We start from the raw sequence: 27,804 nt of genomic DNA, 5'->3' as shown, positions 1-27,804 counted from the left end.
AATTTTCTTGAGAGAATTGAACGTTTTTGATGCTGCATCATTGTCATGTTTATTTTCTCCTATTGATGTAGATGCCTGAAGCCAAGAGTCTATACAAATAACTGCTCAGCATTTCCCACTGAGGAGACTGTATGGATCTTTTGTGGAGTACATCGTAGCAGCAGAGGCCACCTCATCCAACAAACAGCCGCTAAAGCGTGCCATACATGGTTTCTCCATCTCCATGATTCATCCTCTGGATTAACTTTTAGGAAGACCTGCACTGCCAAACATATTTGTATTCGTGTATGCATACACCTGCCTTTTAAGATTTGCTGATATATTGAGGTCATATTGCCTATGTTCGTTTCATCAAAGACCAGTCATTAGATAACGAGGAATTTACCTGACTCAAGCAGGAGTTTAGGACAACTACATTGTACATGTTTGTACTCATCTTTTGCTGCTTTCTGGTCTATTAAAGATTATCATGATATGGCATTCTGGTGTAAAGGGGCTGCTTAGCCCCTTCAATTTGTACATCATGGAGAAGAAAATCTGGTAAATGAGTGAACACTGTCAGTTACCGACTCAACAGTGACACACAGGACATCAATTTTTGTTGTCGCGACAAATCGTCCCTCACCACGCGCGGCAATGCCGAGGAAGATTCCGTTCACAGTCGTGTACTCCAGCAGCACGGAGGATGGCTACAACAGCAAAGAGCTGGAAATCCACAACCCGCTGGTCAAGGGATGGGTCGGAGGTCGATTCTGCCTCTTTCCCCAGGAAATAGTGTTGCGCATGCAGGAGAAAACGCGCATCAGGAAGCTGCAGCTTTTGGCTCACCAGTTTTTGATCCGTGAGTAGAAAAAAGGAACAGACATTTAATATGATCTATAGTGGATTATAAGATAGTGATGTTGATTGTTCAGTGTCATTTTGATAGTATAACATAAAAAAGGATAAATTATCCAATGAGGAAGTCCAGTTTTACTTGAATTTAATCCTGCACAACTTTCACCATCACATGCAGTGTTTCCAATATGTTTATGCATTCATAAACAGGACCAGAGGCAATACAAGTGTAGTTTACAATTTCAGAAAGATTGAAATCTATAAGGCATCCACACATTTCATTTCACAAGTTTATGTAAGTTTTATTAGTACTTCAGTTTCTCTTCTTGGACATCAATATCAAGATTGAGGTCATATCGTCGCTGGGGTGACAAGACCTCGTATCTACAAAATGTCAAATGTTCAGGAGAGCCAAAAAACATGGCGGCCAAAGCACTGTGGCGAATGGGATAGCCTTTCCTTTGACATGCCGTGGTGGCTTCATTTTTCGAGTAAGACAGCTAGGATTTGGACAGGACATAACTTAACCCATTATTTGACCATTAATCCAAAAAAGTCATTTTCACCAAAATTGCAGATACAAGGTCTTGTCAACCCAGCGACGATATGCTCCTGTCTAATTTAATTGTATTTTATATGTGTAGGAATACATATTATTGTACTGGTTTAAATTTTTACATTAATTTTTGCCAAACTCTTAGTCATGTATCAAAGTTGAGTGATTCATAAACCTAACACTTTTGTGTCTCATCCACAATTTGCGTCAGTTAGAAACAGTATGGACTTTGCTACAAGTATTTCAGAATATGCAGCTCATGATTTGATGTTACAAGTTCTGAATATTCAATTATGTATTTTGAATTCTGTTCAAAAGAAATGCAAACACAAGAATGGCTCAAAATGATAAGATGATTTGTGGTGTAATTGTGTTAATCGGCTAATAGAGTTTCCTCTGAGGTCTGTCTGTTTATGATTGAGATTCCAGTTTCAGAAGAAATTATAGAAATTTCTTCAGAACGTTTTAGTATATCTAGGAAAATGTTTGTTTTCTCTGAGCCCTTTGTAATGTTATGTAAAGTGAGATTTGATTGTCTTTTGTGCAGAGTTTCAAGTTACAGGTTAAATGTTATGTATTACCAATTGTATCATTTGTAAATCCTCCCACAGCAACAAAAATAGAGTTCTTCATCGGAAGCCTGCCTCCAGATCATATCAGCAGTTTGAGTGGGCAGAGATACAAGAGATTAGGGTAAGACTTGAAAACTTGGTAAATCGCAAACATTTACAATCATGAAATCTACATGATAACCCATTGATCTAAAATCTGAATCATATGTAAATTCGACCATATCCGTAGTCACATGTTTGATATTAGAAGGCAAATGTGCATTATATTTGCAGGTCTGCATGCTTGCTGGTAGCAGTATTTATAAAGTAGTAAAGCTTTGATGTAGACTAGCCAAAGTACTGTCTTCTCTTTCCACCATAGTCTGATCTGTACTGTGTGTGTGCATGTGTGTGTTGTGTGTGTGTTGTTGGTGTGTGTGTGTGTGTGTGTGTGTGTGTGTGTGTGTGTATTTTATTAACCACTCATATTCATGAGGTACTTTTATATTCATTCTCATGAAATACATGAAACTATGCAACAAAATGCAATTAGAAATAAGATAGCAATGAAGCAGTGACAGGTGAATTTAGATGTTCAGTACGATAATGGCAGTAAATGATTAAAGGGATGGTGCGTACAGTATTGGTGGAGATGAGAATTGGGCTTTTAATTTTTTGCAAGATACCAAGAAAACACTTACGATGTAGTCCAGAGCATACCATTTTAAGAGGAATTCAAACTTTATTCGATGAAAATCGGGTTTGGAATGACTGAAACATCCAAAAACAAAGTAAAACAAAGTGATCGTAATAAAGTGTGGGTCCCACACTTTATTAGAATTGCTCTTTTTTAGATATATCTCAGCCATTTCAAAACCAATTTTCATCAAATAAACATTGAAACCTCATAGAATTACATGCTCTTTCATATTTCATATGAGGTTTCCCATTATCTCACCAAAAAATGTTACTTAGAAACTTGAAATTAGGTCTCAACCAAAACTATACAATCCCTTTAAGTGCTGTTTCTACTAGATATTACACTACTACTGTACTGCACTCATAAAGCCTTCATCATCTACCTCTTTATCTCACAGGTTTGTGACACTCTCGGAAAACTCCAAAACGGGGTTCAAGGCCCGTGAGCTGAAATCTGTCCACGTGGACGCCATTGGAAAGTACCTGAGACTTGTCATCTACAAGAACCATGTCAACAAGTACAACATGTACAACCAGGTAGGCCAGAAAACTATCCAAGGGTGCGTTCGAACGCTCTAAAGCGAACCAAAGCGAACTGAACTAAAGCGTACCGTACCGTACCATGCCAATTTTGGTGCGTTCGAGCGCTCTGTGGAGAAAGCGTACCTCACAAGTTATTTTTAGAAAAGGTCACGCTTGTTTACAGCAAGAATGTCATTCACCTCTCGCTTGAACTACTTACAGCTCTCCCGAACAAAGAGAATGATGTTTTTGCATTGAGACGTATGTGCTTGATACGCGCATGCTTTACAACAAACTTTTGGTACGCTTTGGTACGCTTTTGGAGCACATCGGGAAGTGGTCCACTTTTGGCTCGGTACAGTACGGTATGGTACACTTTAGGAGCGTTCGAACGCTCCTCTGGCGCGGGTACGGTACGGTACAGTTCGCTTTAGGAGAGCGCTCGAACGCACCCAAAGAGAGGAAGTAGGGTGGTTACAAATTAGCTTCTAAAGGGTAGCCAAAATGTGCATGCAATGATCTACCACAATATGAAAAAAAAAAAATAGATAAAGCCAATGGAATGCAAACCAGAGTATGCTCTTTTTATGTTTACATGTATGAAATTAAGGAGAAAGGTTTACGGTGACACAATGTGTATGTAATCTTTATCCAGACTACATACACATGGTGTCACCGCAAACCTTTCTCCCTCATTTACTTGAACACCATGCAAACCTTCAAGCAACAATATATGAAATTGCATACTAAGATATTCTTAAGTCCACCTATCACCAGCATAATTTGTCAAATGTTGTGTTATTACAAAAAAAGAAAAATGCTTGCCAAACTACAGACCAAGGACTTATTGAGGACCAGTTTGCTTTTCAGCTAGTTGGTAGTCAGAACCATGCATTTTGATGCTAATTCTGTGCTGTTCTCTTGCAATATCTCCAAGCCTTTGATGTACAATAGCAGTATTGTGAAAGTGTTAAATATAACTTACGTTTCAGACAGTTTTGAGCTTTAAAGCTGGTATCTCACTGAGCGGCGAACGTTTGCGAACGTAGCGAATTTGAGATTCGCCAACTTTTCTGACGAATGTTTGCGAAAAATCAAAGTTCGCTTCTGCCATTAGCGACAGTTAGCGACTTTTAGCGATGTTTAGCGACAATTAGCAACACTTTAGCGAATGTTTGCGAAAGTGTTTGCGAACACAGGTGGCGACTATTAGCGAATGTTAGCAAATGATAGCGACAATTTTGCAAACGTTAGCGACAATTTTACAAATGTTAGCGACAGTTTTGCAAATATTAGCAACTGTTTGCAAATCCTTTGCGACAATTTTGCGAATGTTCTTGGACCTAGAAAAGAACCAGGCGATTGTGTATAGTAAGACCCATAAAACGACATAAAACCTTCCACTGAATTCAGATCTCTTGTGACAACCGTTCAAGATGGATTTCCAGGATATGGAAATAAATTTCTGCCAAGAAGAGGCTCAAGGTGTTGCTATCCTTGAAGAGGTGCTTTGTCAGGCTGCTGCTACAGCTATTCTCTCTAGAAAAGAAGAGTGAAAATGTTCACTCTTGAAGAAGTGAATAACAGAAAAGAGTGAGTTTCAAGTGAAATTAGAGTGATTTTGGACTGAAAATGTTCATTTTCACTCATAATTCACTCCAATTTCACTCAAAACTCACTCTTTTCTGTAATTCACTCCTTCAAGAGTGAACATTTTCACTCTTTCTTTTTCAGAGAGTTGTGCCGCATAAGAGAAATAAAATAAAGAAAAACAAGAAAGGAAGAAGAAAAGAAAGAGAGTCAGAGAGTGCTTGTTGCAGAGGACAGACTTAAGTCAATATGAAAAGCTTTTGAAGCAATTACAATCATGATGGAGATGTCAAGAGCTTCAAGAACTTTCTTAGAGAGGAACCTTGTCTGTTTCAGAAGCTTTTATATAGGAACCATGTGGTTACTTGTTCGCTAGCAGTGGCGAATCCTATAAAAACGTTAGCGACACCGTATTACGACCGTTTGCGAATTCTTACGAGTGTTTTGCGAATGTTTGCGAATGTTTGCAACTGTTAGCGAAAATACAAATTCGCAAAGGTTCGCAAAGAAATTTTGAACATGTTCAAAATTTCTTTGCGACAAGAAAAACTGTTTGCGACAATAAAAACCGTTTGCGAACTTTCTTGCGAATGTTAACGAACCTTTTGCAACCGTTTACGAACCCTGGCGAATTCCCAAATTCGCTACGTTCGCAAACGTTCGCCGCTCAGTGAGATACCCCCTTAAGGGTCTTGATAAACTTGTGTCCATTTGTTCATAATTGCCATAAGAAAGCAATAATATAATCTGTTTATGTCATCATGAAGTCATGGTTATGAAATTCTCAGTCTCTTCCTCCAGTTAAGTAAAAAAATAAAATCCATAAGAATATGAATAAAAAACATCCATCCCTGCCCCCTCTTTATGCGTTGTTGTTGTTCGGGTTTTTTTTTTTACAAGGTTGGCCTGGTTGCTGTTAATATCATCGGCGATGAGGTCGATAACGAGAACAACGTTAAGAAGGGTCCCAACTCCCGCGTGAATAACGTCATCAACCAAAGCATGCCCCCTGGGACGGAGTTTAAGGATGAGGTAGAGGACGGGAGTAAGTGGGAAGTGGCCCCCGCTGTTCTTGGTGCTGTCAACAAGTAAGATCTTGTTTTGCTCTGCAATACTTTATTCTACAGAAGTGATTCTGTAGTAGCATTAATATCACATGCACTCTTAGGTGCCCATAATGTGTGATGAGGAATTGTTTACTGAATTTCCAACATTCTCTATCTTTGGGTGATTTGTCCAAAAGTTAGTCAAAGTTTCAGCCAGAATACATTGCTCATAATAATGTCGTGATGATTTTGCCTTTCATTAATCTATATATACCTATGATACATTACCTGTTGGGGAAAAGAAGGGTAGTCCAATGTTTTTGTTTGGGAATGCTCTTGAGAACACAGAATCTCCAAGTTGTTCTTCTTCAGCCCTTACCTACTGATTATTGAAACACTCAAATGTATTTATTTGTAGCCAACTTTTAAGAGCTAGTCATTGTATTCTCTAAATTATATCAATTTCTTACTGCCCTTTGACAGAACTCGGAAAAATAAAGATCTGGGGTCATTCAAATGTGATGCTGCATTACACGTACATGAGGAGAAAAGGAATGATGCTTGTTATTCAAATCTACTCTTGGACAAAGCATGATATGTTATTCTGCACCAGCATTTGTGGGCGCAATGCCAGATATTCAAATGTGATACTATATACTCATAACGCTTATGATTTCAGTCAACTCTTGGGTATTAAAATCACAATATGCTATTCTACACTTTCATTTGTAGGGTTAGTTCTTGCTTTGCTCTGTGTTCTGTCTAAGAATTTGTATGAGTGTGTGTGTGTGCTTGCGTCCTGCCTGTCAGACCCGACTTTATCTCGCCGATGGATGACCTAGCCTTTGACATGTACCAGGACCCAGAGGTGGCCAACATCATCCGGAAACTGGACACAAGGAAGAACGAGGCGGTCATCAGTGAGTCCAACCAAGCACTTGATATTATTATAATACCACGTCCAGTCCCCAGTTGCACAGAGACACCGCATCACGCTAGATGTAAACATTGATGGAAGCAGAGTGGGGATTAAGCCCCTTAACTTTGGATGTCAGTGGCATGATGAGATGGTGGTACTATTTACAGAGGGTCAACCCCCCCTCCCCCCTTCGCCTGTGATATACATTTGTCTCTGCACAGGTCTGTAGATAAATGTGTACCTTCCCCCCCCCCCTCCCCCCTCCCCCCCCCCCCTCCCCCCCCCCCCCTCTCTTCCCACTCCCACCCGCAAGTTTATAAATGGCCTTATAAGAATGAATGTAGAGTGAATTTGACAGGAGTTACAATTTGCAGTCAGGTGGTCAGTACATATTTCTTTGTTTGGATGCTTGCTTTTTTGTGTTAACTCTAAAATTTTGACACCATGTTGCCTCTTGTTTTGATGAAGATAACTTTGGTGAATTAAAAGCGTTGAATTTTGTATTTTCTGATGTTGTTTTTACAGAAGAGCAGTTTGATCTAGCCAAGAGAGTGAAGTATGCCATCAATGATCTGCAAAAGGTATAATGCCTAGTGTGCCTGTTAGCTAATTAGCTGATTCATCATAACTCTTGTAGCGATTCAGTTCTTGAATCTTGCTTTATTTTGTGTGTGTGTGTGTGTGTCTGTTCTATCCATAGCATGTCATGATATTTTGTAGAGCTGATTGTTCACAGGGCATGTGCTGAAATGTCATATGATTTGGTGTAGTGAGAATAATATTTTTTCCCCATTAGTGTTACACAATTATGAATAAGGTGATGATGATGATGATTGAATGACTAATATTGTTATATCATTAGTAGTAGTAGTAGTAGAAGTAGAAGAAGTTGTAGTAATAGTAGTAGTAGTTACACTACTAGTAACAGTAGTATTTGTAGTACAAATGTAGTAAAATAATAGTGGTACTATTATTTCCACATTTTGTAAGACATTTAAGTGTTATGTTTCCAAAGCTATTATTTCATATTTACTTGTATGTACACTGTGCATGTATTTGATTATTGTTCATATTCTCATTTGTATGTTTATACTGATCCTTTCAGTCCTTTACTTGCTACTGCTGATCAGTCCTTTTTTATAACAATAAAAAAAAATATATATATATTATTCTCGTATTACATGTTTAATGCATAAAAATGCACATTACTCTTTTATGTATTATGTTTTGTGAGAAGAATGTTCAAGTATATTCAAACGAGTGCTACAAAGATGATCTTGTCCTGCATTCAGGTTGGAGAGAGGCTCGGGAGATACGAAGTGGAGAAAAGACGGGCGATAGAAACGGAGGACTACGACCTGGCGAAGGTCAAGAAGATTCAGATGGACGAATACCGGCTGCAGATCTACAAACAGCTGGAGCTCTACGACCTCCTGCAGATGACCAAGGTCAGTGGTTAGCCCCCTGATTGGTGCAAGACACCCAGCCCCATTTCATAAAGAGTCGATCAGTGTGATAGCAACTCTTGCTGGAATGGCAATTGTCATAGTAACAACAAGAATCCAGCTTCCTGATTGGCTGTTGCTATGGGAACTTGCCATTCCAGCCAGATTTGTTATCCTAACATCTTTTATGAATGGGGCCCTGGTTACATAACCATGCTTTATATGTACATAGTAAATTCATTGTAGTGTACAAGGATAGTACAAATTCCATAGATGATGAAGAAAAGTTCAAGATGCTTATAAAAGAACCATGTGGAACAAAATTATTATACCCCCACCCACACATAGTGTGTAGGGGGGGTATATAGGAATCACTCTGAGGTCGGGTGGCCGGTCGGTCGGTCGGTCGGTCGGTCGGTCGGTCGGTCGGTCGGTCGGGCGGGCGGTCGGGCGGTCGGGCGGTCGGTCCGTTGCAAAATCTTGTGGATCGAACTCCTCTCTCATTTTTTGAGCAATTGACCCCAAATTTGGCATGTGTGACCACTATTGAAGGTAGATGTGCAAGACACCTTTTTCGTTAGTATCGTGTAATGCGTTGCCATGGCAACGGCATATTTTCATAAAAACTTGTGGATCGAACTACTCTCTCATTTTTTAACCAATTTACCCCAAATTTAGCATGTGTGACCGCTATCTAAGGAAAATGTGCAAGACACCTTTTTCGTTACTATTGCACAATGGGTTGCCATGGCAACGGCAAATTTTAAAGAAATCTTGCAAAATTTTGTGGATCGAACTCCTCTCTCATTTTTTGAGCAATTGACCCCAAATTTGGCATGTGTGACCACTATCAAAGGTAGATGTGCAAGACACCTTTTTCGTTAATATCGCATAATGCGTTGCCATGGCAACGGCAAATTTTCCTAAAATCTTGTGGATCGAACAACTTTCTCATTTTTTGAGCAATTAATTTCAAATTTGGCATGTGTGACTGCTACCACAGGCCGATGTGCAAGACACCTTTTTTCATTAGTATTTCATACTGCGTTGCCATGGCAACGGCAGATTTTCATAAAAATCTTACAAAATGTTGTGGATCGAACTACTCTCTCAGTTTTGTGACAATTCAGTTTGAATTTGGGATATGTGATCAATGTACTATATAGTTGTGCCAAAACATCTTTGGTGTGTGCGTTAAAAAATCTGTTACCATGGCAACGGCAGTTTTTTTTTTTAACCAATCATTCAAAAATGTGTAGATAAATCTCACTCCTTCAGTTTTTAAGCATATGGCTCGAAAATTGGCACATTTGACCACTGTGGTACGTAGATGTGCGTACTTACTCTTTCGTCATTGGTGATCAATGTGTTGCCATGGTAACGGCATAGTTTGAATGAAAATCAAATGAAAATATTGTGGATTCAGATAACTCCCTCAATCTTTGAGCATTTGGCTTGAAATTTGGCACATGTGACCACTATAGTATATGGATGTGTAAACTTAATCATTCGTCAGTGATGAACAATGTGTTGCCATGGTAACAAGTTTTTTTTACCGAAAAGCTTACAGAAATATTGTGGATTCGGCTAACTCCCGTAGTCTGTGAGCATTTAGCTTGAAATTTGGCACACATAACCACTGTGGTACGTAGATGTGTAAACTTAATCTTTCGTCAGTGGTGATCAGTGTGTTGCCATGGTAACGGCATATTTTGAATGAAAATCATACAAAAATATTGTGGATTCAGTTAACTCCCACAGTCTTTAATCATTTGGCTTGAAATTTGGCACATGTGACCACTGTAGTGTATAGATGTGTAAACTTGATCTTTCGTCAATGGTGAACAATGTGTTGCCATGGTAACAGCATCTTTTCACTAAAATGCATACAAAAATATTGTGGATTCAGGTAACTACCTCAGTCTTTGAGCATATAGCTTGAAATTTGGCACATGTGACCACTATAGTACGTAGATGTTCAAACTTAACCATTTGTTAATGTTGATCAATGCGTTTCCATGGTAACAGCATATTTTCAATGAAAATCATACAAAAATATTGTGGATTCAGGTAACTCCCTCAGTCTTTGAGCATTTGGCTTGAAATTTGGCACATGTGACCACTATAGCATATAGATGTGCAAACTTAATCTTTCGTCAGTGGTGAACAATGCGTTGCCATGGTAACAGCATCTTTTCACTAAAATGCGTACAAAAATATTGTGGATTCAGGTAATTACCTCAGTCTTTGAGCATTTAGCCTGAAATTTGACACATGTGACCACTATAGTATGTAGATGTTCAAACTTAACCATTTGTTAATGTTGATCAATGCGTTTCCATGGTAACAGCATATTTTGAATGAAAATCATACAAAAATATTGTGGATTCAGGTAACTCCCTCAGTCTTTGAGCATTTGGCTTGAAATTTGGCACATGCAACCACTATAGTACAGAGATATATGCAAACTTCGTATTTCATCATTGTGAAACAATGTGTTGCCATGGTAACAGTGCATTTTGAATGAAAATCATGCAAACATTTTGATTCTCCTAACTCTGTGTTATAGCATTTTGGCTTCAAATTTGGCATATGTTACCTCTACATTACGTAGATGTGCAAAAAATCTTTTGTCAGTGTTGAAAATGTGTTGCCATGGTAACAATATATTTTGAATGAAAATGATACACTAGTATTGTGAATTCAACTAAGCCCCTCAGCCTTTTATCATTTGGCTTCAAATTGCACATGTAACGGCTATTGTGCAAACTTCATTTTTTCTTAATGTCCAACATTGTGTTGCCATGATAACACACAATTTTTAATGAAAACCATACAAATTGTCAGTTTATTTATCTTGCTCACTCAGTTTTTGAGCACTTGGCTTGAGATGTGGGACATATGACTAACAGTGAGCAATACATTTATTCACTTTTGAACAGTGCATTGCCATGGTAACATTTTTTGCTATTAAAAAATAAAAAAGAAATTAGTCCTGGTTGAGCTAATTTCCTCAGTTGTGGGTGGGGGTATATTAATCACAATGAGTGATAGTTCTAGTTGTAATTAGTACAGGTTGATCTGGTTGTATTAGGCATTGATACGACACACCCTAGATGTAACAAGCAACATTTTACAGCACATTTATGAGATAACTTTTGAAAAATTACCGTTAATTGTAATATTTTGTCAGAATGAGCACAACTTGGTTGTCCAAATGCTCCTCGTTATTTTATGACTGTCATGTACTTTGATAAAATTATATACAAATAAGCAAATTCTTGAAAATATCGAAGGGGGAGGAGTGACATGGCGCGTTGTTGAAAGATTAGCATATGGATACATATCCATGGTTTGTGGTATTATCTTTAACCATGGCTATTTCATCCTTTGTGAGCACTAGCTGTTAGCTGTGTAAGCTCTTGTCAAACACACTAAAAAATGAGTCCCAGCAACTTGCTGAAGTTTCTATAAAGGAATAAAAAGAAATACTACACCAACGGAAGTCCTGAAGGACATTTATATGCCGTGATATCATTTGAGTCATGTTGTCGCACTTTCCCTCTGTGCGTTCTTTCAATTCACATCCTCGGGAGGATGTAGACATGCTTTGATAGAGTTATGTTGTATCAGAATTTAGTATTTTTATCGTTTCATACTTGTTTGTTTGTCTTTTGCATGCTGGTTTTACAATGTTTCAATGATCTTTTCCATTTGCTTTGACTTCCCTGACCTATGACTTCCTATGAAGTTAGCTGTATTTCATTATTATTATTTTTTTTTCTTCAAAAGCAATATGCTTTATGAAGCATGTGTGATACACATGTCACCCTTCCTTTATTTCTTACATGCCTCAGTCCCTAGTTTGGCCACCAAAGATTACCACTGTAAGTTTGCTGATCCTGTTTGTATTATAAGGGCATCAGTATATCATGGCATACTAACAATATTTATCCACCCCCCCCCCCCCTCCCATGATGACAGTGAGCTTGAACCAGTCGTGTACTGTGTGAAACAAATGAAATGAAGAAACAAAGTTACCACAAACATGTTGAATATGAAGTGGACTAACAGAAAAAGCTTGAAATGTAATTCTTTTATTTATCCTCAGTTTCCAGCCAAATCAATTCACCAGCTAACCATTGCATCTTTCCATCCTGTGTTTGTAATGTACTGTTATGTGTAACTAAAAGTTGACCACTGGTGCGACAAATTGAATGTGCCTGCAATGTTTTCCGTTATTTGCACTAAGTAAATGATGATAAGATGCCTAATTATTTTGTACACTGAAAATAACACCCATTGGCTTTGCACATGCACTGTAACATGATACCAACTAATCGCTATAACGTGATAAGTATTCACATGAGGCATCATAACAGTAAGTGTACATGTATACCACTCGGCAACTCTCCATTCTCTCCATGACCTAATCAGAGGTCATAAAGCATCTGAATACCCATCTTCTGGAAGCTTTTGCTGCTTTTCCAATATTATACTGTGGTGAATAATACTTGTTCATTTGTGAAATATTTACCGGTATTTGTACTGAACATTTCTGTGTTGTTTGTTGCTCTCTAACATATAGTAAAATATTCATGCAAATGCTTCCTCATTTAGTCAAATATTGCCATCATATTAGCTGTTTGGTTTTATTTGTCACAAATATATGCTGCACTCTATCATTATTTTCAAACTTGCTCAATTTTGGAGCCAAAACTATTTGACATGTGATAGTTTGAAGTTGACAGTTACAACTATCATATATATTGATATGTATCCATACAAGTAGATTAAATGATACAACGTGTACATAGTGTACATTCTGCATTTACAAAAAAAGTAATTTCTGTAAATATTCAGTTGACATATAACTGCCTGTACTCTCTTTTTATCCCCCCCCCCCCCCCCACAGGATTTTAAAGTGAGCATACAAATGTATTGTTGCCTGTAATTTTATTGTATACAAATGACTTGTAGGTTCAGGTGGGTTAGATGTACTGCTTGTACACAATCCCACTCACTCACCTTTGAGTCGGTTTTTATGCCTCCGCCACGAAGTGTCGCGGGAGGCATTATGTTTTCGAATTGTCTGTCCGTCTGTCCTTCCATCCATAATCAATTTTGTGGACAGCGTAACTAAAAAGCCGTTTGAGGTATCCTAATGAAACTTGGCGTGTATATGAATGAGTTGGCGAAGTTGTGCCTATCAACTGTTGGGTGCACATGCTCAACGTCAAAGGTCAAATGTCAAGGTCAAATACTCAAAATTTCACTATTTCCCCCATATCTTTGCAATGCCTGAAGGTATTTTCTTGAAACTTAGTGTATACGCGTACTGCTAAATAAATTCTACAGGGAGAGTTTGAGGTTATGAGAGTTTGGGGGTCAAAGGTCAAAGGTCAAGTGAAAATATTAAAGTTTCACTTTTTTCTCCATATCTCGCAAATGGTTCACTAGCTTTTTCTTCATGGAACTTAGTACAAATGCATGTACTGACTGGCGGGGATTATGTAGGAAATTTGGGGTCATGAGTCCAAGGTCAGGGGTCAAAGGTCAAAGTTAAAATGCTAAAATTTTACTATTTAATACTGAAATTAAACTTTTTCTCCATACGGTACTTTGAAAATTACTTAATGCATAAACTTATGAGATGGTCAAAAGTCAAGTAAAAATCCCCAAATACCTGCACTCTTAAACAATATATCCAATCATTCAATTGCAACTAGTTCAATGAAAGTGAACATTCAACACATTTGTGACAAACCCATCATTTTAATATTTTGCCAGTTATGTGAAACTGTCATCACACATTGCCAAGACATTGTACTATTTGGAGAACCATGCATTATAGCGGAGGCATTACCAGTCGCCATAGCGACATTTCTAGTATAAAATGGATCAAATATTTCTAAAAAACATGGCTAAATTTTGAACTGACTGTATTATACTAGCTGCATTGAAAAATCATGTGTCTGGTAATTACAAGTTGCATGGTTATGGAAAATGGCATAACTGAAAGGAAACTATGAGTGCAGTCAGTAAGAACTCATAACATTGTAATTGACCAATCAAATTGCTCGTTTCATGAAAGACATCATCATTTCAACTTGCACATTCCACCTTCAGCCCGAGGTGACCCCAATCGTCGCACCGAAGCACCTGTCGCCGCGGCAGGAGGAGATCGATGCGGTTGGGAAGCCGCTGACGCCCGAGCGGGGCAAACCAAAGCAGAGTCCCAGGGATTCATCCCCACCGCCGGTTCCCAAGGTGTCATTCATGTACAATGCCGATGACCGACCGCTGCCCACCCTCAAAAAGTGAGTGTAGCAGTAGCCACCGGAATCAATCAGCTGTAAAGTTTTCCTTTTCTCTCTATTTTTTGTTCATTTTTTAATATTTGAGGCATAGTGGTTTGCTTGTTTGTTTGTTTATTCATTTGTTTGTTCGATTTTGTTATTTTTTACCATTTTCCATTTGAGAAGATGGCCAGATAGCCCATATTCAGCTGCACTTACGCTGGTCTTCCATGGGGTCCAGTTGGATGTGAGGCGGGTCCACTTCACCGGGTTAAACACCCTTCTCTTTGCAATGAATGAATGAATGAAGCCGGATCTTTTACATACATGAGTTGTGACTCTCTCACACACGGGACCTCCATTTCATGTTGGTTGGTGCATAAAGGCTGAGAGCCATCAAGCATTACCACAGGGAGTTTTTTGCCTCTCTGTCAAATCAAAAGACAAGTTCACCTTCATATAATTGTGAATTGAGAGAATGCATCAATATTGATAGAACACATCAGTTAAGGTTTGAAGAAAATGGGACAATCCGTTCAAAAGTTATGAATTTTGAAGTTTCAGTGTAGCAATCGCAGGATGAGAAGACTGCTACAGCTTGTGATGTCATGTGTAGAATGATATAAAGAAAATATAAAGACAATTTAACATATTTTCTCTTTTCTCACATATTAAAAGTTAACTTGATAGGCCTCTTTCAGAAGGCAGGGGGAATAACATTGCTCTTAACATACGTCAGTGACAAGCCGAGGGGATGTGTTCTTTTTTCAAAGAATTAAATTTTGTGAAATTATCTTTATATTTTCGTTATATCTCATTCTATGCATGTGACATCACGAACTGTAGTAGACTTCTCATCCAGCAGTGACTGAGCAGAAACTTCAAAGATTCATAACTTTTGAGTGGATTTTCTAATTTTCCCCAAACTTTCCCTGATGTGTTCTGCTAATATTGCTGCATTCACTGAATCCACATGAAGGTGGACTTGTCTTCTAACAGAAGTTAGGGTGATCGTTAATTCTCATGGGGCTCTTGTTTACCCCTTCCCCCCTATAGTTCTCCCCGAGTGGATCCCGAGCCACAACTTCCCCCAGTGGAGGAGCCGGAGGTAGACCACACCGCTGACGAGGAGACCGGAGGGGGTGGGACCTTGGGCCAGTCGAACACCCAGGCCAACATGAAGAATGTGAGAGAGTTAGACACATCCTCTGAGGTCTTTGGCAGGGACAAGGTGAGAAACTCTTGGCATCTCTTCTCAATAACAAGAGAAGCACTTGTAGAGTGCAGACCTCCACCAAGCAGCTCACTTCCACTCATTATTACATACACGCATGCTGAAAATCGCCTAATTTCACAATATAGAAGCCTTTTGTTTGTGTCATCAGCTTTCAGCTACGTGATGCCTCGCCCGAGCAGAGCACGTGCTTTAGAGCGTGTATGCAATCCTCAAATATGTGCAGCTTGAAATCCCAAGTTCATTGTCCCTGTCTGCAAAAAGATTAAATAGATCCTTCGAAAATCCATAAAATCGACGGAATCACTACCAAAACTAAATCATCTGTTCCTTGTGTCATTATCATTTTCTAGTGCTATTCTCATTCAAGTTTGTGAACAAATTTTTGAGTTATTATGAAAGAGCTGGAGAATGAATGAGGAGAAGAATGCTGTATAAGCTGTTATTTTCACGTGCAGATATTTTTGCAAATGAGGAGGTCAGAGATATTTTTGCGAGGTGTTGTTTTCGCGATTTGACTCTGAGGCTAAATCATAAATGCATTAGTTCTTAAGCGTATGGTGACATTTTCACGTGTTGTTGAATTTGCAGTCCAACAGTGATTTGTAACCTTTGCGAAAATTTAAACCCTCATGAAAATAACAGCTTATACAATGCAAAATGTTGGAAGCACACTCTCTTGTGGCAGGCGAGGAATTTCTCAGAGAGTTGGTAAGGATAAATACCGGTATATGAAATGTGAAGGATGACTGCTTTGACCCCCTGCCATTCAGGTGTTGAAGGCTTACTCCAAGAGCTGGGCGTTACGGGAAGAAGGGTTCAACGAAGTGCGGAACCTCATGGAGACAGACGACGAAGGCAAGGAGAGGGAGGATCTACGCACCATGCTGCGATCCGCCATCTTCCTGGCCTCTAAGGGCCTCAAGGATAAAGTCTTTTCAGTAAGTTTCGAGTTTCTTTCTCCATTGCCTGCATGACTCAGCTTTGCTTACTGTAAAAGTGGAATGGACAAGATATTTTTGCGTGATTTTTATTTATTTATTTTTTTTTTTTGGGCGCTCAGCCAGGTAAGATAAATTTTGCATGTTTTTAATTCTGCCCAATCAAGACATTAATTAGTGGAACTTAAAACAAGTAAAATATTTGCCTACTTTAATTTCCGCGCTAGTTTCACGTTGCGTGAAATGGACAAAAAGTTTCACCCTGCCAAAGTGTCCACTTTTACAGTTGTATATTTCTGCTGGAATAGTCCTTTTATTTAATCTTTGCTTTTCCATCTTTTTTTTCATCTATGATGGTTGACTGTTTTCTTGCCATTGTCTTCATCTCATTTGTTCTCCCTGTCTTTTTGTACTTTTTGGAAATTTAACCCTGAAAGGGCCAGGATGTAGAATTAGCCCCCCCCCCCCAAACATTTGACGCAATAATTCTGCAACAAGAGAAGGCCTCGCCATGAGGCTTCTTGACTTTTTTTTTTGGGGGGGGGGGTGGTGGTGGGACTAGGGCAGGGCTCATATACCCAAAATTAGGAAGTGGCCTGAGACAATCCTCGGAACTCTCTTTTTCTTCATATTTTTCTTCTGCTTCTTCTGATTTACCGTTGACATGCTCTTCTAATCTCAGGTATTCAACTCAGCGGTGGACCTTACCCGCTACACCTTCATGGAATTCATCCCAAAGCACAAACTAGGAAAGAACGAGACATCACAGGCTGTCGACAAGATCCTCCCAGAACTCATGTCCCGGATTGGTGATACTGTAAGTCAGTGTAATTTCCTTCTTTTTTTCTTTTTTTTTGTATAAGACAACACAAAAGGTACTTCACTTTTTCATTTCTTGCCTCTGCATTTGTACATACTGACAGTGATCTTTTCATTATGTTAATGAAATAATTAGCAACACGTGGTGACTGTCCAGTATGGAAATGTTTCATAACCATGCCTGTACTGAATAGTTTACAGAGACTCCAACCCCAAGAACCGTCTGATCTGGAGATTCTCCCGCCTGAAACCCCTAGCAAACGGGAGACTCCAACTTGATGTGCGCGAATCGCACATCACAAGCGCAAAGTCCCTTGCGGTCTAGGGTTCTAGATGCTCTCTCGCGCTATTTAAGGCTTATTTTTCAACATACAATGAAAATTGTTAAGAAATCATTTCAAGCAGAAGAAATTAAATCTCAAGCGGGAGAACGGGAGATTCTACAAAAATGGGCTTTCGGCGGGAGATCTCCCGTCGAAAGCGGGAGAGTTGGAGTCTCTTAGTTTACGAAGCAAAATTGAAAAAAACAAAGCAAAACAATGGAACACAAAAAGGGACTTGTGAGGCAATTTCAGTCATACTTCATGTAATTTTTATTTGTGATCAACATCAGTATCTTTTGAAAACATGTGTAATATCATGATTCTGTAACATTCTTGCACTTTGCATAAATTCATTCAAATTCTAAGTACCACATTTCTTTGAATTTGTTTTAGTCATCAAAGTTGATTTTAACATGCAGTGGCATGTAGTGGCATGTTGTATATGAGTGTGAACAGAGTGTTTTGTGTCTTTGATATCTTTAGTCGTCAAAGTTAATTTGATGGCATGTATGTGAGTGTGAACATAGTGTTTTGTTTTTCTTTAATTTTAACAGAGGGGTGTGTCTCTTTAATGCAAACAGAGCAGGGTGTCCCTTTAATGCAAGCAAAGCTTCATATGCTAATAAGTCATGCTGTAATAATTGCATGTGCCCCTCCTTCTAACAGAATGGCAAGCTGATTGCCACGGACATCGACTTCATCATCGAGATGGCCACGTTTCCCGACGTGCGGCCCCTGCACTCGATCCCCACCCAGTGCCAGACCCCATTCAAGACTAACAGCCAGGCCAAGATTGCCGTCACCAGGGTCGAGATCGTGGAGCGGCTCATGCGCGAATTAGGACTGGAAAGGCACAGGTAACTTATTCTCGTTTTCGTTTGTCTTGTTCAAAATGATAGTGGTCAGTGATGAAGTCTCCACTAATACACTTTTCTGTCTTGACTGATAACAGGATTCATATTACCAAAATCACCTAATATGTTTAATGTGCTGTACATTATGATAGGAGCCTTTGTTACCTCCGCCAAGGGAGGAGGTTATGTTTTCGTTACCGTTGGTTTGTTCGTTCGTTCGTGGGTTTGTTCGTTTGTTCATTCGTTCGTTCGTTTGTCTGCGCAAAATAACTCAAAAAGTATTTAACAGATTGGGATGAAACTTGCAGGAAAGGTTGAGAATGACACAAGTACCAAACGATTAAGTTTTGGGAATGATCCAAGAATTTTGGGGGAATTTATGACGGATTTTTGATAGTTTGGCAGGTAGGGTCAATGAACTTGGGAGTTCAGGCTGGGTGTATTTGAGGTTTGCATGCGCGCACTAAAGTGCGTGCCCTAGTTTCTGCTAAGGTGAGGCGCGCCGCGCATCTGAGGGTTTATGACGTAACAAAGGCTTCTATATTGGGGATCTCGGGCAATTTTTCAGTGGGTGGAAATCACTAATCTCCATATGGAAGAGCAAGATCATCGATGGAAAGTAACTGCTTGGCGGAGGTCTGCGCTCTCGGAGTGCTTTTCTAGTTGTTATATGTGGATATCAAACTATGATCCTACAAATCATGAAGTCATTACCATTCAGATGATAAGAAAATTTCAGTATGTCTTCCAAGTTCTTCGTTGGAGTACCAGTGATAAACTCTCTTTCAATTACAGTATACACCATGAATTGCTCATATTTTTCACCTGCAATATTCTGATGATTCATGCTTGGCATTAATAGGGTCAGTGCAGCAATTTATTCTTTTACCTAAAGACATTTTTTACTAGCCAATATTCAATATATCTTTCACAGTGGTATGACGACATCGAGCGTCATGAAATTTGCGAACCACGCCCTGGAGCACACGTCAGGGGCGGTGAGGGAGGCTGCTATCAACCTGATCTTTGAACTCTACAAGGTCAAAGGGTCAGATGTCAAGGACCACCTGCCGCCGGAGGACAGACCCGCCACGTTCAAGAACCCGCTCTACGCCCGCATCTTCGACGGCCTCAACAAGATCGACGGGAAGCCGACCAGAGCTGAACTGAAGGTCTGTCACAGTTTTGCATGTCAAGAACCTGAAGTGTGCCCTCGCTCTGATTTGATCCATAGCAAACAACTGTGACCTCATTATTTCTGTAGTGGCCATTTGTATTCAAAGTATTTATAACAGCATCTTTGCAAGTTCAGAGGATGCCTGTTCAGTATTACAATTTAGCTGTTAGTCTGAGAAGTTGCAATAAAGCACAATCTTGATAGTGAGATGTTTGGCAGTGACTACAAGAGCTATGTGGGATACAGTATATCATTTGCCGATTCTACCCCTAACCTTTCAAGTTCAGGGGAAGATTTCCTGCAAAAATTATCAATTAGTGGTCTTTAAAGTGGCACCTCTGAATTTCACTGCATATCTTGTAATGGAGAAAGATTACATAGAACTGGTTGATTACATCAAATATACACAAATCAGAAAGAAATTTAAAGCAGATGTCAGTTTAGACTTTCAGTAGCTGTATGTACAGTAATTAAGAGTTTATACTTTGCATTGTGGTATAAGAAAAGCAAGAAGAATCCTCAAATAGTGTGTACTGTACTGCCTCCTTGTCAAGATTGCTGGCAAATGCACAAATTTAAAGGTACTTGACATTAGAAGCCAAAAACCAATCATTTGGCGATTAGCTGATCAAGCACGGATGTATATGTGAGTGTATGTGTTTTTGAGCTGCAATAAATTGCAGCTGCTGGGTTAGAAGGGCCATGGGAACATCAAACCAAATGCCAGTGATCCATTCAAATGTCATCTTGTCTTTCACTGCATCTTGTTCGATGATTTATTGACTATGAGCTGCCGAGGATCATGCAGACACTGGTGATTGTGCCCTTTTAGATATAGTTGAGGGCAACTCCTTGTATACCAATGCCCAGGTAAGGTGAGGTCAAAGCCGGGGTATGTAACCATTCTCAAATGTCACCATGTTCCTGCCCTCAATACATCCTGGGCCCAGGAGAGACTGGTGGCTGTTCCCTTTTTGCTACAGTCTAGCGCAGCTCTTTGCATATGTACCAACGCCCAAGCAGGTTTAAGTCACAGACGGGGCATGTAACCATTCTCTAATGTCACTGTGTCTCTGCCCTCAATACATCCTAGGCCCAGGCCAAGGCAGCTAAGGAGAACAGCAAGAAAGCCAAGAAGGCGGAGATCGATGAACTTCAGTCACAGCTGGCAGAGCTCAGGGCAGCGGCCCAGGCTGCAGGAAAACTGGTAATTACCCGCATTTTACCTCAGTTTAGTTTACATAATTGTGTTTTAATCCAGCCCAGTGCCAATGAAATTTTGTGGAATTCTCTGTTTATTTTCCTTATACTGTTGTACGCAGATAACATCATACACTGTAATAGTCTTTCTAATCCAGCAGTGACTGTGCAGAAAGTTTGAAGATTCACAACTTTTTAATGGATTGTCAGATTTTGCTCAAACTATCACTAATGTGTTCCACTGATATTGCAACATTCACTCAATCCACATGTACATGTATATATAGTTGAATTCATCATTTAATCTCCATGACAGTGACAAAAATTTGTTAATCGATATTTTGTCCTGGATTGCAGCCTCCTGAAGCAGAAGAAGAGAAGCCGAGAGGGAAGGAGAAAGGAAAGGAAAGAGGAAAGGAGAAAGGAGATGGAAAAGACAAAGGAAAAGGCAAAGATAAGAGGAAAGGAAAAGAAAAGGACAAGGAAGAAGAGAAAGATGAAAGGAAGGAAGCCGAAAAAGACAATGGTGGCCTTAAAGGTAAGTTGTGAGAAATGCATGGGCAGTACAATTGTAAACTGTCTATGTGTATGTTTTCATATTTAAAGGAGAAATCCAGACATGTGAAACATTTGTCAGAAATGAAAGAATAACATTAACTATGAACACAAGAGTGAAAGTTTGATCAAAAATTCAATAAAATATAGAAAAGTGATGAAATTGTGAAGTGAAGATAAATGTTCATTGAACATTTTCTAAATATTGATGGAAATGAGTGAGCGGATGATGTCATCGCCTCACGCCTTGCCGTTATACTGTAACTTGTACACAAATTTTGAAATGTTCATTTCTTGTTGTTGTTGATACTGTTCAAATGCAGTTACAAATAATGCACATCCCTGTCTCAAATGCTCGCATATCTCACTGATCATTATTTTTGAAGTTATTCAGTGAGGAATTATGTTAAGTTTTACACTTTTTTACAGAAAAATTGAAGTTTTTGCCAAGATTTGTATATGGTCAATAGAAAATTGAGAGATGATGACATCGTATGAGACATCCAAGAAATCTGGAGACTTGCAAGACGGGGTTATCATCGAAGTAGGGATGAGAATTATGTAACACACTATAAACAGCACAAACAAATTTAAACACATTTTACACATGACCAAAAAAACTAACATGGCAAAGATAAAAATCACCACAAAGTTCCCAAGCTCCTCAATTCGTCAACCATAGACCTGCATTCACTATCTACTTCCCATTGCAGCGCCCACGAACAAGAAGATCCCGCCCCGCGCCCCAAGCATCGCCGACCAGTCCGAATTTGGGGAAGATATGGACCAGCAGTGCATCTTCTGCTTGGAGAAGGACCCTAAGTTCAAGGAGGAAGGGTTGGACATGCACTACTGGCGCTACTGCCCGATGCTGACCAAATGCCAGTCCTGCAAGCAGGTCAGTGACCCCTTTAACTCGTCACGTCTAAGAAACGTGGTTTTATGATGCGTCTTTAGGCATAATTTGTACTTCTCATTGTAAGTGATTTGGGAGAAGAGTAAAGACTTGAACTCTTTTTAATCAAACCCTATTTTCTTGTTCATGTTTTTGTGTAAGTTGCAGAATTTTCAAATGCCTCTTGATCGCTAGGTTTATGATTGAAGCTTAAGTTGGCAACACATCATAGAAGACTGTTGATTCTGTTTCTTTGTCGAATTGACAAAATTCAATGTCACATATTCTTTTCTGATTAGTGAAGGTTTGGTACACTTTATGCAGTCTTTCAATCCGATGTACACATGTAATGCTTCAAATCTTACCAGTACCATGTTTTAACCTTGAAGCATATAAACCTATATGCAGTATTCACAGCTTGAACTCATATGAGTGTCCTTTTGTTTTGCTCAGCATTTCTCTTATTAAACTTCTCACCAGTTGCTTTGTGTATTGTGTGGCATAAAAAAATGACATAAATAAATGCAATTATATCTGTTTGTGTTATTTCAATATTTTGTAGATGATGGGGCTATGTCACATGAAATTGATACTTCTGTCAAATGAAGTGCATGGCACGTCATGCATTAGTGATACGAACCTTGGGGCTTACAGATTTGACTGGTTCATCTTATATTGTCTGTGTTTGTATGTGTGTGTGTGTGTTTCACCTTTGACCTGTCTTGCAGGTGGTGGAGGTTGCGGGTCTGACGGACCACCTCCTGACCGAGTGTGAGCAGAGGACTGAGTTTGCGAAGTGCCCTCGCTGCTCGGAGACGCACAGCAAGGCGGAGATCGACAAATACGTGTCTGAGAAGTTGTGCCAACGTAAGTGGATCATTCCCTTTCCTGGGCCTTTAAGGTCCCATTGTAGCCATCCGCTGGATCCTGTTCTTGAATGGCACAGGTTTTATGTGCACTTTGTTGATTGTTTTTTTTTTGAAAAATTTTGCGTCAAAAGGTCTCTCAAGTTTCAATTCATACCTGAAAGCAGCACACATGGCAGTTTTCCTAATTTTGATCAAACTTGATATGTGGGTGACAAAGGGCTTTTTGCAGAATAATGTCTGTGTAAAACATGTGAATCAAACCATTATCAAAATTTGTGAAATGAGAATTTACTGGAAATGATGGGATGGATATGTTTGACTTGAGGTCCTAGCAGATCTTGTAGATGTCTTGAGGATCATGCTGTTATTGGTTGTAATAATACCCTGTGAGGCATGCCAATATGAATTGTCTACAGTACCCTGGAGGTAACAGTAACAATGACAAGTTAAATTTGCAGATTGTGTGACTTTTCTAAGTTAATTTCAGTATCAGTCATGAAAGTGTAGCTGAAGCATTGGACCATTATACCCCCTGCCAAAAAAAAAAAAAAAAAAGAAAGAAAGAAAAAGAAAGGGGGACTCTTCTGATTATGAAGGAAAGATAAGGAAAATGAGAAAACAATGACAGTCATATCAAATACAAATTGATTGTCAACCTACTGAATTATGTATGTAAAAATATGTGTTTTTGTGTGTGTATGTGTTCAAGTTATAATTTGCCACCATTCAACACATCACTACTTTGCAGTTAGTAAATGTGAGCAGCTGTCAAGATGGAATTCCCCTCTTAGAAAATCCCCCACTGTAACCATGCCCCCCTCCCTTTACCCTCATATAGCTGCCAAGGCTGGAAGTGCCCGCTGCCCCCTCTGTCACTCCAACATCCCTCAGGGTGAGGAGAGCTGGAAGAAACACCTCATGGGGAAGGACGGATGCAAGGCTAGCAAGAGGAGGGAGCAGGCCCTCAAACGAGGTGAGTCGTGGGTTCTCGTTGAGTGCCTCGGGGGTCTTGGTGTAAGATTGTGGATATGGACTTGTGCACCCCAGATATCCTCTTAAAGGGTTAAGGGAAATTATGGACCTGAAGTAACTTAATTTCTTTTCTCTTTCTTCGTTTAGAATGATTACAAGCACAGCAATAGCATTCTATCAAAATCAAATTTGAATGAAAGAAGTTGTGAAATTTCAAAGATTTCCTCATTCTTGCAAAACAGTTCTTCAACAGTTGAATGAATGTGCAGATAAGTGAGATGATGATGCCATCATTACCTCACTATTTTAGTAATGTGCTATTTAACATTGAAAAAAAAAAGGAACTCAGATGAAAAATTGCCGGTTCTGTTTAGAAGTAAAAGGGCTGTTTTTCCTTGCTGATTTGAGGATGACTGATAAACCTTTCTGTACTTTTATCACTCATCAGTAACAAACATTCTTCCAACTCTTCTTGGCCAGTCAAATCAGATATTCTGAATCTGTCATTGAATCAGGGTCAAGTAATCTGGCAAATCCATATTTCATCATGCTAGCCATTATTGTGTGAGACTGTTGGGGCACTATAACATTGGTGGGTTTGTTTCAGCAACAAACCATGACATAAACAGGTGGGGGTAGGGGCGGTATGATGCCCCAGCATAACAACAAACAAACAAAGTAATACTTGACAGTTTGCAGCAAAGTGTGTGAAAATTCAACATTAGGAGTTAAATATTTCATTGCTTTGTCCCGTCCTTTGTCATCTTCCACAACAGCCAAAGCTGCCAAGAGTGATGCAGCGGGACGTAGCAGCAAAGCCAAGTCGGAGGCAAGCAGTAAGAACAAGTCAGAGCCACGCAGCAAAGACAGGTCAAGGGCCCACAGTAAAGATAGGTCAGAGGTCAGCATCAAGGACAAGGGGTCAGAGGTCAGTGGCAAAGACAAGTCAAGGGCCCACAGCAAAGACAGGTCAGAGGTCAGCAGCAAGGACAAGGGGTCAGAGGTCAGCAGCAAAGATAAGTCAGAACCCCGCAACAAAGACAGGTCAAGGGCCCACAGTAAAGATAGGTCAGAGGTCAGCAGCAGGGACAAGGGGTCAGAGGTCAGTAGCAAAGACAAGGGGTCAGAGGTCAGCAGCAAGGACAAATCCGAGGCTGCAGCCAAGCCTAGACAGAGGGAAAAGAGGGACAAGCCCAAAGGCGGTGGAAAGACGTCCAGAGCTAAGTAAATCTGAGCAATTCTCTTTGCAATATCTGAACGGTTCAAAGGTTGACTACAGCCTCTTCCACTGCATGGCCCGTCAATTATAGCTGAATCGTTTAGTGCATTTTTGGCTCTATTCTATCTGTCTATCTGTATGTATCCATTATGAAATTAAATTTTCACATTTTTGGAAGAGCTCAGCATTTCCTGTATCCAAAATATGTGATTAAGTACGGGTTATGCGGCACGTAATAACAACAACAACATGCAAAAATCGAGAATGTCTCATAGTAATGGCAGGGTTCCACACTAACTTCTTTTTTTGGTGGCCCAGTGGGGCCACCAAAATCATCAATTTCAAATTTTTTTCTGACCCGAGAGAAAAATTTGGTGGCCCGAAAAAAAATAAATAAATAAAAGTCCTGGGTTTTTTTTTTTAATGACTCGCACACTCACTGCATGCATTTATGCATTTCTGTCGCAAAGAGTTTTGAATTTATTGACATACTTTTCAAAAAATTTTGGTGGCCTGAGGTGGGCCACCATATTTGCCCTTTTTTGAAATTTGGTGGCCCGACTTTCATTTTTGGTGGCCCCGGGCCACCATTAGTGTCGAGCCCTGCTATAGTGATTCATTTCATTTGAGATTTAGATTTTTGGCTCTACTCTGTCTATTTGTGTGTATCCATTATGGAGTAAGATTTTCGTATTTTCTCATTGATGGAAACATGATAACAAAAACAGAAACAAAATAATTTTGAAATGAATGAGTTTCTCCATGGCGATAATTTTTTTTTTTTTTCATTGCAGGGTCCAGTAATATTAACTGTTATCAATGTAGATTGAATACATTTTGATCTTTGGATATAGTCCTTGAACTTTTACATTTAAGATTAAGGGATGCTGCATTATATGACATTATCCAAGTTTTTTAGAACAAAGGTGTAAGTTGCATTTGAATGATGATAAGATCTACACACAAAATGCTTACAGAGGAGTGTGTGTGTGTTTTTTTTTCTTCATCAACATACAAGACATTTTGAATCAATGAGCCAATAGCATACTTGTAGCTAGGTCCATGTGTTTAGGCTGAAAAAAGAAAGAAATTGAGGTTTGTTTTCTTCATGTATGTAACATATAACATGTTCACATTTGGTGCTGTGTCTTATTTCGGCACCCTACACACACACACATACACACACACACACACGCACACACACACTGCTGCACTTATTGACAGAAGTAATGCGTGCGTAGTTCTGAGGGCACAGGTAAAAAAAAAAAAACATTTTATAAGCACAGCAATAACATCAAAATTATATGAAATAGCAGAAGTTATGAAATCTCAAAGGTTTGTGTACTTGTGCAAAACCATTCCTGAACATAACTACCATTTGTACCTTACATAAATTACAAGGATTGAACAGCAAGTGTATCGTTGGAGTAATGAGTTGCCAAAATGTCAAAACTGGTTTTGGTGTGTTTTTGTATTATACGGAATGACCCATGTCGTAACAGTTACCATTCATAGTAACATCCAAACATTTTGGATTCTTGTCATGGTTGTTGCTATAGTCAGTTGCTAAGCCTTTTGAGCTGCATGTCCCACATGTGAAGTCAAATTTGCTTCAAATCTTGAACATATATAAATTTTTTACCATGAATTTGCCAAATAGATACTATATGTTATTTTTCATTAATCTATAAAATGATAGACGATGAAAATACCAATGTCTTGTACTTTATTTGTCCCCCTTTTGTGTGCAGTTTGGGCACGAAAATAATAATTAAAAAAAAAAGAATTATTGAAAGATATTTCCAAGTTTTGCAAGATAAAATTCTACTGTACCCTTCCAGCATTGAATTACACACAAATGGTTTTATATTGTTAATGAGGTGCTATATATACAGTATATGTCCCCCCCCCCCAAAAAAAAAAAAAAAAAAAAAAAAAAAAAAATTACAATCAGATTTTTGCCTTGATAACTTCCAATATGATTAAACTGTCTGAATGCTATTTCAGGGTCTAAAAATGTAACATCTTACCTATATTTTGCAGAAAACCCCATTCAATTTGGTTAAGTGGTCACAGAGAAATGTGAATCGTTGTGAAGCATGTCATGGGTCTGATTCTTCCAAGTCTAGCATATGGCTGCTCTTGGAACTGCATATTAATGTGTGGACACAATGGACAGAACTTGGAGGGAAGGGATTCCTGACATGCTCTACAAAAATCCTCATTTCTCTTTGACCACTGAAGCAAATTGGATGGGGTTTTCAGCAAGACGTGGTTTATAA

At 39.2% G+C, this 27,804-nt stretch overlaps 1 protein-coding gene across 1 annotated transcript; it reads left to right on the top strand.

Moving 5' to 3' along the window:
- Positions 1-636: 636 nt before the first annotated feature.
- On the top strand, positions 637-25,531 carry LOC139721950 (centrosomal protein of 104 kDa-like). The gene is made up of 20 exons (XM_071633273.1): positions 637-841; positions 2,005-2,086; positions 3,042-3,180; positions 5,656-5,843; positions 6,612-6,721; positions 7,246-7,301; positions 8,013-8,168; positions 12,023-12,052; positions 14,295-14,485; positions 15,521-15,695; positions 16,472-16,639; positions 17,322-17,456; positions 18,448-18,638; positions 19,570-19,807; positions 20,906-21,019; positions 21,370-21,550; positions 22,281-22,465; positions 23,191-23,329; positions 24,170-24,304; positions 25,080-25,531. Exons 1-20 carry the CDS (start codon positions 637-639, stop codon positions 25,529-25,531), a joined length of 3,270 nt encoding a protein of 1,089 aa, XP_071489374.1.
- Positions 25,532-27,804: the final 2,273 nt, after the last annotated feature.

This window comes from Diadema antillarum, unplaced genomic scaffold (genome assembly GCF_040938485.1).
Source record: "Diadema antillarum isolate AM-2024a unplaced genomic scaffold, OU_Dant_1.0 scf00000153, whole genome shotgun sequence".
Taxonomy (NCBI): Eukaryota; Metazoa; Echinodermata; class Echinoidea; order Diadematoida; family Diadematidae; genus Diadema; species Diadema antillarum.
The sequence above is the reverse complement of the archived record's forward strand: the minus strand, read 5'-3'. Positions and strand labels throughout refer to the sequence as shown.